At 45.6% G+C, this 14,679-nt stretch overlaps 2 protein-coding genes across 51 annotated transcripts in view; one reads left to right on the top strand and one right to left on the bottom strand.

Moving 5' to 3' along the window:
- madd (MAP-kinase activating death domain) overlaps positions 1–635 on the bottom strand; it is a 55,225-nt gene extending 54,590 nt beyond the window's left edge. For 48 of the 49 annotated variants that reach the window (XM_012961368.3, XM_012961372.3, XM_012961388.3 and 45 more), the window contains exon 1: positions 370–635. The gene's annotated coding sequence lies outside the window, so the exon portion shown is untranslated. 49 annotated transcript variants of the gene reach the window in all.
- A 101-nt stretch (positions 636–736) lies between these two features.
- Positions 737–13,249, top strand: acp2 (acid phosphatase 2, lysosomal). 2 transcript variants are annotated; one of them, XM_031900183.1, is made up of 12 exons: positions 737–985; positions 5,281–5,376; positions 6,191–6,277; positions 7,406–7,558; positions 7,647–7,745; positions 7,843–7,932; positions 8,473–8,605; positions 8,757–8,842; positions 9,350–9,362; positions 9,653–9,746; positions 10,601–10,776; positions 10,903–13,249. In XM_031900183.1, the coding sequence occupies exons 1-12, from the start codon at positions 773–775 to the stop codon at positions 11,067–11,069; spliced, it is 1,407 nt and encodes a 468-aa protein (XP_031756043.1). In that variant the 5' UTR covers positions 737–772; the 3' UTR covers positions 11,070–13,249.
- The last annotated feature ends 1,430 nt before the right edge of the window (positions 13,250–14,679 follow it).

The following is a 14,679-nucleotide window of genomic DNA, read 5'->3' as shown; positions in this document are numbered from 1 at the left end:
AGGGGGGGAATGAAGGCTGGGGCTATAGGTAGGGCAAGGGGAATAATCATACAGCTGACAGGGGTGGGGTTACAGCAGGGTGGCAGTTCTGTCAGTGCCCGCAGGGCTGCCAGCTGGGTAAGCAGGGACACAATTAGCAACATTCTAGGGCTCCTCACGCACACAGAACTCCCAGCATCCCCTGCTGAACTGCAGCAGCCTGGCAGCCATATGCTGCTTTTCACTGGAGCGCTTTAGTGAGGGGGACAGATTAGGCAGAGCGGCCAGTGGCAAGAGGTGCAAGGGCAGCAAGGGAAGGCACTGACAGGGGAAGCTGAAAGGCCGCTGTAGCTGAAGGGAAAGAAGGAGGCAGAGGAAGCGCTCACTTACCTGAGGAGACGGTGCGCCAATCTATGTCTCCTCGGTGCCGCAGTCACTCAGCGGCCTTTCCCGGACATGCGCACTTCGCTCCTCCCATCTCCCTCCTCCCTCCTCTCATGGACGCGCATGAAGCGCAGAGACCTAAAATGAACAGCGCCCAGATATTGCATGAAAATGAGGACTTATCCTAAAGCTGGGCTTTGGCGCTCTAGACAGAAATAAAAAAAAACACTAAAGCTTGTCTTTGCCGTTCTCATCACATTACACCTCTCCCGTCCCAGGGTCAGTTTCTACACCGCCATCTTTGTACACCCTTTCCGGGCTCGTTCCGCCATCTTGGTACACCTTTATCACTTTCAGTGGCTAAGACAGCCATATTGGTGCTCCCATTACTGACCGAGCAAGTGGGTTGATGACGTATGCGGAAGTGTCCACATGCAAGACCGGTTGGAACGACTTCCTTGCTGGGCGAACTCAGCTGGGTGAAACTGCGGACAATAACAGGATGGCTGACAGGAGCTGCTTGGGCCCCGGGTCCCACATAGGATTAATATCACTGCTCCTAGGGTTGGTGTTTAGTGCAGCACCCCTCGCAGAGAGCAGACAGCTCCGCTTTGTGACCCTGGTAAGTAGCACCCTGGGCGCAAAGAATTGCTGCTGAGCCAGAGGGGAGGTTTGGAGCAGCTGGGACCCTGGGACCCTGCAAGCAACAGCTCAATGCATTGGGAAACTCAACTCCACTGAGCCCCACCGATACGGCTTTTATATGGGTATTGCCTACTGCAGTGACACGGTGTGTGTAGTAAGGCAAGAGACTGTCAGGCAAAGGGCTGTATATGTGCAATACTGTGCGCAGTAAGGCAAGCTGGCTCTCTCCTAAATACATTTGGGCTGGTCATTTGGTTAAGGGGAAACGTTTTTTGCCCTGACATTTTGCTTGACTGGCAGTTGGCTGGGCCTTGCACTCCTGGATCAGGTGATATTGGAGCCTGGATCCTGCCAGTGCCTTCCTGGGTCAGGTGATTATCCATACTGGTCCTACTGGGGCACTCCTGGGTCAGGTGATTATCCATACTGGTCCTACTGGGGCACTCCTGGGTCAGGTGATTATCCATACTGGTCCTACTGGGGCACTCCTGGGTCAGGTGATTATCCATACTGGTCCTACAGGGGCACTCCTGGGTCAGGTGATTATCCATACTGGTCCTACAGGGGCACTCCTGGGTCAGGTGATTATCCATACTGGACCTACAGGGGCACTCCTGGTCAGGTGATTATCCATACTGGTCCTACAGGGGCACTCCTGGGTCAGGTGATTATCCATACTGGACCTACAGGGGCACTCCTGGTCAGGTGATTATCCATACTGGTCCTACAGGGGCACTCCTGGGTCAGGTGATTATCCATACTGGACCTACAGGGGCACTCCTGGTCAGGTGATTATCCATACTGGTCCTACAGGGGCACTCCTGGGTCAGGTGATTATCCATACTGGACCTACAGGGGCACTCCTGGGTCAGGTGATTATCCATACTGGTCCTACAGGGGCACTCCTGGGTCAGGTGATTATCCATACTGGTCCTACAGGGGCACTCCTGGGTCAGGTGATTATCCATACTGGTCCTACAGGGGCACTCCTGGGTCAGGTGATTATCCATACTGGTCCTACAGGGGCACTCCTGGGTCAGGTGATTATCAAGCCTGGACCCTACAGGGGCACTCCTGGGTCAGGTGATTATCAAGCCTGGACCCTACAGGGGCACTCCTGGGTCAGGTGATAATGGAGCCTGGACCCTAAAGGGGCACTCCTGGGTCAGGTGATAATGGAGCCTGGACCCTACAGGGGCACTCCTGGGTCAGGTGATTATCAAGCCTGGACCCTACAGGGGTACTCCTGGGTCAGGTGTTTAATGAGCTTGGACCCTACAGGGGCACTCCTGGGTCAGGTGATAATGGAGCCTGGACCCTAAAGGGGCACCCCTGGGTCAGGTGATAATGGAGCCTGTACCCTACTGGGGCACTCCTGGGTCAGGTGATTATCAAGCCTGGACCCTACAGGGGCACTCCTGGGTCAGGTGATTATCAAGCCTGGACCCTACAGGGGCACTCCTGGGTCAGGTGATTATCAAGCCTGGACCCTACAGGGGTACTCCTGGGTCAGGTGTTTAATGAGCTTGGACCCTGCTGCCGCTACTGGGTCAGGTGCTGGATCCTGCTGGTGCTTTTCGCGTCAGGTGATTGATCCTGGGCACTTCTGCGTCAGGTAATTATCAAACCTGAATTCTACTGGTGCAATTCTGGGTCAAGTGATTATCAAACCTGGTTTCTGCTTTTGCAATTTTGGGTCAGGTGATTATCAAACCTCGATTCTACTGGTGCAACCATGGGTGAGGCAATTATCAAGCCTAAACCCTGCTGGCACTTTCCTAGTTCAGGTCATTATGAAGCCTGGACCCTGCTAGGGCACTGGAATCAAAGCAGTTACATTACCATTGGCGGTGCAGTGTGGAGAGTCTTGCTGCATACAGCTGGGTCAGATTCGCAGAGGTGCATTGTCAGACTGTAAGCTCTTGTGAACACTGCCCTCTGATCCTTTTTCTTTACTCTAACCCTTGGCCATTCTATTATTGTTAGCCTCTTATTTGTTATAAATAAATGTACATTGTGGTGTAACTTGCTGGCCCTGTATAAACAGACAATGAGGATGATGCCAGTTATCTGTAGGGGCAGTTTGCCTGAATTATTAGCGTTATAGAGCTGCATAGAGTTAATCTGTCTGCAGTAGGACTGATATGCACTTGTTCCAGTACTAGACTTGTGCTGTTTGGCAAGCAGAGAAGCCATTATTTACTCTCTGGTTCTGAGTGTTTAACCCTTTCTAAAGGTACTCACGCACACAAGTTCCCTTCATGTTCCATAGAAAATATTTTATCTGTATGGTTACTGTAAAGGGACACATCATTTCCCTCTGTAAGCAAAAAGTAATCACAATCACAGATTGTCACAAGGATGCACAACTCGGTTTTATCAGCCAAAACCACAGTTTGGGGAGGAGGGTGAGTCTGCTTTTGGCAGGAGGATAATATTTGTATAATGCTAATGTAAATACATTTGAGACAACAGCACCTCCTGCTGTTCTTTTTGGCTGACTGGAAACCAGCTGGCAGAAAATGAAATTGTAGAAATGTAGAAACAGAAAGTTGGGTGATGTTGCCCAAAAATTGAAGTTAGTGAGCAGAGAAGAGTCATCCAATGTCTCACAAGACTTTCCTTTTCTCAATAACTTAAAAGATAAGTAAACCTTTAAATTAAGTGGATGTAAAATTGATGAGAGTTTTGGTCTAAGCACTTTTGCAATTCTTCATTTCCAAGCAGTAAAAAGACATTGAGGAAGTTGTCAGCAGAAAGAAAGAGGGCTGATCTGATGCTCTTCTGGTTAGGGAAGATGTGAGAAAATTTATCTGAGGTTTCTAATGTTTCCCTAACCAGAAGAACATCAGATCAGTCCTCTTTCTTTCTCTGACAACTTCCTCCACAGCAGCATGGTGGGAAAGTGACCAGCAAGTGTCGCTACTGTACCAAAAAAGCATTCATATTAACAGCACTTTTAATCCTTAATATCTTGGAATAAATAAAAATAATAAGAGTACTTTAACAATTTACATTCATCAATTTTACATCAACTAGTTTTAAAGGTTTACTTATCCTTTAATATTCTGCTGTAGCCATTTAGCCAAAATGAAAAGCAGGTGGCAATGCTGTTTCAAATTTATTATATCAGCAGCGTAAAAAAAGACTAATATCTTAGAAACCAGGGGGGGGGAAACAATGTGTCCAAAAGTCCAAAAGAGCACTCTGTGTAATTTTACTTTAATTTGTTTCAACGGAATTTACATTTCTTATGAGTTCAGTTTGGCTTTTTGTACTGTGCAGTTTGTCCCTTTGATGATTTAGAGGGGCAGTATGAAAAAGGCTTTGATGTCCTGAGATAATTTGCTTATTTTTGCTTATTTTCTTGTTTTCCCTCCAGCCTGCAATGCCCTATTCCTAGCAACTTTGCAATCGGTCTTCCATTATTATTTTTTTATAGTTTTTTTCATTATTTGCCACCTTCTATATCTTTTCAAATGGGGGTCATTAACTCTGGCATCTAAAAAAACCTTTGTTCTGTCAGGCTCATCTCCTATTCATATTCCAGTCTCATTCAAGCCAATGCCTCTTTGCTAGGGTACAAGAACCTAGCAACCAGATAGCTGCTGAAATTCCAAACTGGAGAGCAGCTAAACCAAAAGTAAAATAACGAACAAACCATTAACCAATGAAAACCAGTTGAAAATTGTTTCAGAATATCATTGTCTATAGTATACTATAATCCACGCTGTTCCACTTTTATCTGCCGCGTGTGAATTCCATGAATATGCAAAGCATTGGTTTAATAATGAAAAAAGCAATAAAAAAGTATAAATATTTAAGCTGAGAACTGATCTGATGGGACTCTAGAATGCACAATGCATTTCATGAAGTTATAGCTTGGAGAGGATGAAATTAAGATGAAATGATTTAAAACCATGAATATATAAATATATACATGATATGCTCCTATGTGATTGGAAATAGAATAATAGCCACAGCCATTGTCTCCTTTTAACCGTGTGTAACCTTTGGTTTTATTGCATTATTGAGTTTGACAGTCTATCTTGGGCACATCCATGGGTTGGTAGGTGAGCAATAAGCGTTAGCCAGAAAGCCGCTGATCATACTGAACACACAGCCGGCGGCCTCACTATATAAACTGCATGTCTCTGAATCATAAGATATCTCATCTTCTCATGTTACCCAGTCTTGTTGCTGCTGTTGTGCTTCGCTGCAGATGCCGTTTGGTTTCCACCTGCTTAATTTTCCTTCTCTCATATTGTTTAGGTTTACCGTCACGGTGACCGGTCCCCAGTACATGGTTATCCAACAGATGTGCATAAGGAGAGTGCCTGGCCGCAAGGTTACGGGCAGCTCACACAGGTACTAATGCAATGCCTCGCCGGCCTATTACATTTTCCCTATAACTATGTATATACAATTTTAGTGTGAATCTTTAATAAATACGAAATGTTTTGAACCAAATCACAACACTTGGTAATTTGTTTATTAGAGCGCCAACTCTGGTTTCAGATTGTTTTTTGTTTTATATTGGGATTAGTTTGGAGGAAGGCAGCTGCTCAGCACTAAGTTCATATATTTATTTATTGATTTATTTAATTTCACAACTCTGGTAAGGTTTAAATATAATTTACACGGTGGGGATTAATATTAGTTAAGCGCGGATAAGGTTAAATACATTTTCCCTTTGACTTGTTCCTCATGGGTGGGGCATGAGATCAGGCCCAGGGGGTGGTCCCTGTGACAGCACAGACTGGGATTGGGTTCACATTAGCATTAGGGAGGGCAGAAAACAACTTGTGGGAGGAAATGACAAGGGGGAAGGGAAAAGTATAAGTAAGGGAAAAGGCAGTAAGGCTAATGCCACAATGGCTGTTTCTCAGCCTGGGTTTATACAGCTTATACAGCCCCTCCACTCATATCTGCTGTCTTCTGTTGTTTCCTTGCCCGTGCAGTGGCTCCGGGTGCAGACACACGGGATAGATTTCATCACCAGAATGCATACTCACATTTTCATCTCCAAAATCCACTCCGTGTGTTTGCACCCGTACATCTTGACCACTATAATAATCTTCACAGCTTCCAGCTTTGCTCTATTCCTTTCTCATTTAAAGTCCCCTTTTTATGTTCCTCGCATTGTTAAACCTCACCCCATTTTATTTCCTTTTCCGCTCAGGTTGGGATGAAGCAGCACTGGGACCTTGGCCAAGAGCTCCGTGCTCGCTATAAAGGCTTCCTCAATGAGTCCTATAACCGGCACGAGGTGAGATCTTCTACCTACTATTCTGATATCCTTATCCACTCAGTAGGAGTCTCTCCCTGACACTTTCTCAGGGGCTAGTTGGAAACCTAGTCCCATTGCAGTGTATTGTAACTATTATGGTGTTGGCTTTGGGCCCAATACTTCCGATCACTATGCTAATGAAGACATGAGCTGTGACTACAGTGTAAACACCATGAACTTCTCCCAAAAATGCTAGACCTCTGAGATACTAAGTCCTAGTGTCACTTAGGCAGGTCCAGACTTGGATTAAATATAGACCCTGGCGTTTCAAGTACACAGAGGCCCAAACAGCCCCTCAGCAGCCCAATAAATAGTGACTGTCTATGACCTCTTACCACAGCCCCTCTGGCATTTGCCAGAACCCACAGATTGCCAGTCCAGGCCTGCACTTAGGGTACAGAAAGCAAGTCAGGAAACATAGCCTTAGCCATGTATCACTAGGCTGCACGGTACAGCCCCAGTTAAATCACTTGCTGTGCTGCTTTCTAAATTAGACCAGGATATTTTAAGTTGAAGATGTCTTGTGCTCAAAATCTTAGACAATTAAACCCAATTCCATGTCATAGTAACCAGCATTTCATTGATTAATACAGTCATATACTAAGGGTTAACTGTAATATCTACTTATGACATTGCCTTAGAGCAGTAACTTTGAATCTGTAGGAAGGGAGATTAATGCTGGAATGGTGGGCCACACAGGAGACAGAAATATACTCCTTTTTTCTTATTTACTATTATGGTACCTTCCCACACTGATACAGTGAGCTACAAAAATAACCTTTCCCTATCACATCCCAAGCTACATGTGAGTATCAGTCAAGGGCTAAAATACAACTGTTGGTGAAAATAGAGGCAGAACTATAAGGTCGATACCTAAACAATGGCAGAGATACAGGGTATCATATTCATATACAAAAGTCTGGGTGGGTCACTTGTGGAACAGCATGTACCAATAGGAAAGTTATTGCCAACCCACCCACAGGGTTTTTTCCCTAAGATAAACAGGATTATTGCCTGATATTTTATCTTTTAGTGTGAATGTATTCTGGGCAGACGCTGCCAACCTGTGACATAGTTATATTAAGTGCTGGGCTCTTTCTGCCATAGATTTATGTGCAGAGCACGAATGTGGATCGCACGTTGATGAGCGCAGAGGCCAATCTGGCCGGTTTGTACCCACCGAAAGGCTCCCAGATCTTCAATCCAAACATCACGTGGCAGCCAATCCCAGTACATACCGTGCCAGAATCTGAGGACAAGGTGAGTGCTTATCTACCAATGCAGTTGGGTGTAACTGGGTATGCAGCACTATCGCTGTGTATTTAACGTGTTTCTCGTTTTGTTGCAGCTTCTGAAGTTCCCATTAACCCCTTGCCCAGAGTATTTGCGGTTGCAGGAGGAGACGCGCCAGTCTGCTGAATTCGTCAATATGACGAGAGACAACGAGGTGAGCAGCGGGCAGGGTGCAGCGGGCAAGGTGCAACTGTCCTTCTGTTCTAGAGCGATATCATTTTCTCACTGACACTTCATTGTTCCTGCTACAGGCTTTCCTACGGATGGTGGCAAACAAGACCGGTTTATCTGAATGCAGTCTAGAAACTGTGTGGTCTGTCTATGACATCCTGTTCTGTGAGGTGAGTCTCTTACCTAAAAGTTGAGATAGTGTAATGATGTGCGGGTTAACAAATAGCTGACCCATGTGCTGCCCTAACCTGCCTGGAACCGGATCTAAACCACTATGCCGCCCTCACTTATATGCCTGTGCCCAGCCTGCCCATTGCTGATATCACTGTATTTGTTATTTAATGGAAGCCAACCTATACTCTTAGGGCTCTGGTACACAGGGAGATTAGTCGCCCGCAACAAATCTCCCTTGTTGCGGCCGACTAATCTCCCCAATATAACAGCCCACAGGCGAAGATGTAAATCGCCGGTGGGATGGCATACGCGGTGGCATGATCGAGAGGCAACTTCAGAGATTTCTGCAAATTGTGTCGCCGCATATGCCATCCCACTGGCGATTTACATCTTCGCCTGTGGGCTGTTATATTGGGGAGATTAGTCGGCCGCAACAAGGGAGATTTGTCGCGGGCAACTAATCTCCCCGTGTACCAGAGCCCTTAAAGATTATGGATTGCTGCTGTATTTACCATTGTGTTCTATCGTTGGCCTAGAAAATGCACAACTTGTCTCTTCCATCGTGGGCAACGCCTAAAGTCTTTGCCCAGCTGAATAAATTAAAGGATTTCAGCTTCGTCTTCAGCTTTGGGGTCACTGAGCGCGTCAAGAAGGCTCGCTTGCAAGGAGGTGAGGAGACATCCTGGGATAATCCATTAATTCTCCATAGGGATCTGTGACCTTTGTGTCCTTTTACTTTTTTCCTTCTTTAATGGGGGAACCATCTCTGATGACTTGTTTGTAGCTACACCATTCTGATCCATTTCTTGTTTATGTGTAGGTGTATTAGTGGAGCAGATTCTGAAGAACATTACAGCAGCAGCTCAGAATGCCTCCGACGGCCTTAAACTTATTGCATATTCTGCGGTGAGTGTATCGGGGGCTGACCCTGTTGTGAATATCTGGTTTCACTCACAAGTGATTAGAAAGAGCAAATATAAAGGAACCAGTATACTCTGCCCTCCCTCAATATTTCTCTGCTTCTGGCCTGCTCCTTCACCTACCCTGGCCTGCTCCTTCACCTACCCTGGCCTGCTCCTTCACCTACCCTGGCCTGCTCCTTCACCTACCCTGGCCTGCTCCTTCACCTACCCTGGCCTGCTCCTACACCTACCCTGGCCTGCTCCTACACCTACCCTGGCCTGCTCCTTCGCCTACCCTGGCCTGCTCCTACGCCTACCCTGGCCTGCTCCTACACCTACCCTGGCCTGCTCCTTCACCTACCCTGGCCTGCTCCTACGCCTACCCTGGCTTGCTCCTACGCCTACCCTGGCCTGCTCCTACGCCTACCCTGGCCTGCTCCTTCGCCTACCCTGGCCTGCTCCTACACCTACCCTGACCTGCTCCTACACCTACCCTGACCTGCTCTCGCAGCACGACAGCACCCTGGCCTTGCCTGTTCCCACCCTGGCCTCGAGACCAGAAACACAAATTACACTTTCTTATCTATACGAGTGTTGAAGCTATGACTCCCTGTATTTCAGTCCAATACTCCCTGTATATACATATGCTTGCATTTCCATGCCAAAATCCGCCACATTGTGCACTAACAACACACAAATAGCATAGAGGCTGTCTAGTGTGACATGGCCCATACTTTCTGTATTTTAAGGGTAAAAGTTCTGCCTTCTATAAATACCACCCTGCATGTTTCCTTCTCGCAGCACGACAGCACCCTGGCAGCGCTACAGATGGCTCTGGATGTCTATAATGGAAAACAAGTTCCTTATGCCTCATGCCATATTTTTGAGCTCTTTGAGGAAGACTCTGGGTAAGGCTTTGGAGGGGAGGGCAAGTATGGAACAGATCTTGCATTTCCATTTGCTGCTCTAGATAATTCTATTCCAACCCTATTTGATTAGTTTTAAAGGGGACTTGCAGAAAATCATTTTCAAAAATGCTTTATTTCCCCTTTAACATTAGTCACAAACTGTAGTTGGGCTGTGCTGTTTTATTTTACATACAGTGCATGAAACCTCTGCCATAGGCATTAAAGGAGAAGGAAAGTGTTAATCAGTGGGAGTGCCACTTTGATAGACACACCTCTTACCTCAAACCTGGGGCTGACGCTCCTCCTCATTGGAAGAAGCACTGAGCTGGGGTTCTGTTCTAGTGAGTGCTGTGCTGCCATCATTCCCTTTGTCTGGGGGCAGGAAGAAGATGGTGCAACAGTGGTCACTATAATAGTAACCTGGGCCTGTGCTTTATTCAGTGAAAAGGAGTGCCCAGGTCTGGATTGGCATTTAAAATAGGCCCTGGCATTCACAGTACCCAGAGGCCCAAACAGCCCCCCAGCAGCCCAATAAATAGTGTCTATGGCATCTTACAGCAGCCCCTCTGGCATTTGCCTGAACCCATAGATTGCCAGTCTGGGCATGAGAGTGCCCGTCTAGGTCTGAGGGTACGCAATTATAATCACTGGGGCACCTTCTGATTAACCCTATGTGTATTGCACACACAACTACGGAAGCTCTAGAAGTCCAAACAGCAAACATAATGAAGTTCCTGGCCATTATCATTGCTGGTTTTTGCCATAAATTCTGTACCCAGCTGGCATCCAATGCCCTTTTTTGTTTGTCTTCATTAATTCCTCCCTTCTTTCTTTTCCAACAATCCCACCCTCAGGATCTTCACGGTGGAGATGTATTTAAGGAACGAAAGTGGGAAATCTCCGTATCCACTGTCGCTGCCAGGCTGTGCCCATGCCTGCCCTTTGCAAGAGTTCCAGTCCTTGCTACAGCCCATCATCCCTCAAGACTGGGAAACGGAGTGTCAGACCCCCAGTTTCATGAAGACACCAGGTATATGAGAATAATCAAGATGGCTATGGTGGGGCTCACCAATATGGCACCAAATGCCCATGTTGTGAGTTTGTGTTTCCTTGTCCTTAGCCACCTGTTCACATCTCTCCTGTTCCCATTATGCAGGGTTGATCGTCGGCCTGTCTTTCGTCGCTTTGATCGTCCTAATCATGATTGCTGCGATTTGCACATCACTGTGCAAAGAGGACCCGGAACCTAACGGTTACCAGCACGTCGACGACAATGGAGACGACAATGGAGATGACAGTGGAGACGACGATGACGACTCGTGAACACCCAGCCTCCACTTCCCTGAGACACGTGCTTTTAATACAGACCTCGGCAACGTGAATTTTAACATAGCAACCAGCCTGTGGCATTGTATTTTAATTAGGATTTTAGGCTTTTAATGAAAAAAAAAAAAAAAGCTGTGAGTTGTTAAGACACACGTTAAAGGGACTACAGCAACAGATCAATGCAATATTTTGCTCATGAGTCAGAACTCACAATCCTACAGAATCAGCTGGGTACCATGAACTCTGCACCATGGAACTGGGTACTGACATAACTGACATGGCAGAGTTTAGCCTACAGAGAGCCCAGGTGTCTGGGCCGTACAGAATAATGGCAGTTTTGTGCTGTCCCCTCTTTGTGCTGGCTGCAGAGGGGGGACGCAAACCCTAATACAGTTAGAGAGCAGTGTGTATAGCAGAGCTGTCTTCCTTTGCTATACAGAGTAAATGGGTGTAGCTGGGGGGGCAGCTTGTCCGTTAGCAGTGGCTGAAGGGGACAACTCTGCCCAAAAGCACCTTTAGAGTGACGAGCAGTAATTGCAGAGACAGCAAACCACACGACTGTTATGTATTCATGTCCATCATTTGTGTCTGTCCACGGGGGTGGATTTGGGGGGGGTATGAAGTTATCTATGCTGCTTTTTAACAGGATGTAAAAGGAAATTATAGTTTGAGTTTGTTTCTTCAGATATACTGGGGAATCTGCATTTTATAGTGTCTATGAAGATTTTCATTCATCCAGGTCATGGTATATCTAGTATAAATAAATTTGAAGCAACTGGACTTGTTTAGTAATCATTGAAGACGTTTCACTACTCATCCGAGCAGCTTCAATGATTACTAAACAAGTCCAGTTGCTTCAAATTTATTTATACTAGATGCATTTTATAGTCTTTTTCTAAAGGGATATTTTAACAAATGTCTTTAAAAAGGGAACCCCCCCGCTTTCTGACATGAGCTCATCCAGGTATATATTCAGTATGTATGTAAAACAAATGCATAAACCCTGAATGGCCAAGTGTATATTTTTATTTTTAGACAGATATAGATGATTCCTTAGATGGAGGAAACCATGATGGCCTCTCACTCGCAGGGACCATGTTCACCCCCAGTTATTCAGCCATGTTCTCTCCTCCTTCCATGTTGAAGTGATAGATTCTGAGAGTTGACGAACCTCTGCTTTCTATAATGGGTTGGCGATAAGCAGAGGGACTTCAAGACCCAGAATCCTTTGCTTCCACATGGAACAAAGGTAGGGAGTTGCTGAATGACTGCCAGCCTCAGTATCGGACTGGCCCACCAGGATACCAGGAAAACTCCCAGTGGGCCCAGGTGAAAGTGGGCCCTCCTGCTCCTAAACATTTGGCCTGTTTCATCGTCATTACCTATTTCTGAATGGGAACAAAGAGGAGAAATAGTTGGAAGGATAGATGCTAGCATGGAAATAAAAGAGACTAGGAGAATAAAGAGGTTGGGTGAGGAAAGGAGGAAAAATAGTTTGGAAAGCGGGCCTAGGTCTAAGGTTTTCTGGTGGGCCCCTGGGGTCCCAGTCCGACACTGGCCAGCCTGAAGGGGGGTGGGGATTTGAGGATTGCTCTAAAAAAAAAAAAATATATATATATTTTCTTGGCAGTTCAGGGAGTGTTTATGCACCTTTTTTTTTTATTAACTGAAAAAGATTGTCAAAAAAGGGGGTATTCTTCCCCTTTTGTTAAATTACAAATAGGAACAACCTGTACCCTACTGTAGTTTTTATGTATATGGTATTTCTGTTTGTTAGGTTGCTCTTAATGCAGGGCTTATTTCTAGATTTCCACCAAAGCTTTTCACTCCTAACACTTGTCAGTCCGTTATAGGAGAATAAGATCTGCTTGGCTGTGAGAAATCAAGGGGCGAGTGATTGGACGCTGCAGTAATTCCTTGCCCCACAGGGAAACCAACTGCCCATTCCAAGTGCAATTGACTTGTACAGTTACATTTCGGTGGCTAGGGACTTTATGTTTTTATCAGTTTTTTAACGTGGAATTTTAATTTAGTGGCGGTTGCGAGCTTAACCGTCTGGGAATTTTGACTGTAACTTTTTTGCACTGTGATTTTAGCGATTTGTAATTTATGTTTTCTGATTTTGTTTTGAAATCCTAGTTTGTACCAAATAAAGACGGGCCAGAGCCTTGACTTCACTGCTGTGTTTCACCACAGATTTCCTTCATGAAAGGGAAACCTAAAGGGCTTGTTCACCTTTGCATTAACTTTTAGCATGATGTAGAGAGTGATACTATTTGCAATGGGTCTTTATTTTTATTTGTGGTTCTTTTAATTATTTTACTTTGTTCAGCAGCTCTCCAGTTTGGAATTTCAGCAGCTATCTGGTTGCCAGGGTCCAAATTACCTTAGCAACCAGAGTGGTTTGAATGAAAGACTGCAATATAAATAGGAGAGGATCTGAATATAAGGATAAGTAATACAAAATAACCATAAAATTGTAGCCTTCCAGAGCAGTGACCCCCCCCCCCAGTTTGAAACCTGAAAAGATGCACAAGAGGAAGGCAAATAATTCAAAAACTATAAAAAAAATTAAGACCAATTGAAAAGTTGCTTAAAATTGGCCATTCTATAAAATACTAAAACCTAAAGGGGCACCACCCCTTTAATTTCTATACTAGTTAGTGACCAGTCCAATAGGCTCATAGTGACCAGTTAAGGATGGAGCCGTTTCTGCCCCACCTCACTGGTTCGTTACCCCCCCAGTGAATATAATCAGTAACCCTGGGTAGGTGCCCCTCCGCTGAAAACCCAGCGGCCTGGGGTGCCTTCTATTTGAGCTCCATCACCACAATCTTTGAATTTCCCAGGGGGTTCCCTGCACAGATCCAGGGGGGGGGAAGCAAATCCCACTCACGTGCTGACCTTGCTACTCACTAACCTCACATTTACTTGTCCCCACTGATTCTTTTTGTCCCTGACACCTAAAGGAAACAATAAATCATTGTGACAAGTCTGGAACAACTGGGATAGTAAAGCTAACATCTGATTGGTTCCTGTGGGTTAAATAACTAAGACACACACAAACACGTGTGTATATATACACTGCTCAAAAAAATAAAGGGAACACAAAAATAAAACATCCTAGATCTGAATGAATGAAATATTCTTATTAAATACTTCGTTCTTTACATAGTTGAATGTGCTGACAACAAATTCACACAAAAATTATCCATGGAAATCAAATTTATCAACTCATGGAGGTCTGGATTTGGAGTCTCACTCCAAATTAAGGTGGAAAAAACACTACAGGCTGATCCAACTTTGATGTAATGTCCTTAAAACAAGTCAAAATGAGGCCCAGTAGTGTGTGTGGCCTCCCTACAGCGCCTGAGCATTCTCCTGATGAGGTGGCGGATGGTCTCCCGAGAGATCTTCTCCCAGACCTGGACTAAACCATCCAACAACTCCTGGACAGTCTGTGGTGCAACGTGGCGTTGGTGGATGGAGCAAGACATGTCCCAGATGTGCTCAGTTGGATTTAGGTCTGGGGAACGGACGGGCCAGTCCATAGCATCAATGCCTTCGTCTTGCAGGAACTGCTACACACTCCAGCCACACAAGGTAT

The sequence above is a fragment of the Xenopus tropicalis genome, chromosome 4 (genome assembly GCF_000004195.4).
Source record: "Xenopus tropicalis strain Nigerian chromosome 4, UCB_Xtro_10.0, whole genome shotgun sequence".
Taxonomy (NCBI): domain Eukaryota; kingdom Metazoa; phylum Chordata; class Amphibia; order Anura; family Pipidae; genus Xenopus; species Xenopus tropicalis.
This window is presented reverse-complemented; position numbering and strand designations above follow the sequence as displayed.

Coding starts and splice junctions, on each gene's coding strand:
- acp2 (XM_031900183.1), top strand. CDS start 773: ATGACGTATGCGGAAGTGTCCACATGCAAGACCGGTTGGAACGACTTC. Junction 5,377..6,190: donor GTTACGGGCAGCTCACACAG/GTACTAATGCAA, acceptor TTTTCCGCTCAG/GTTGGGATGAAGCAGCACTG. Junction 10,777..10,902: donor CAGTTTCATGAAGACACCAG/GTATATGAGAAT, acceptor CCCATTATGCAG/GGTTGATCGTCGGCCTGTCT.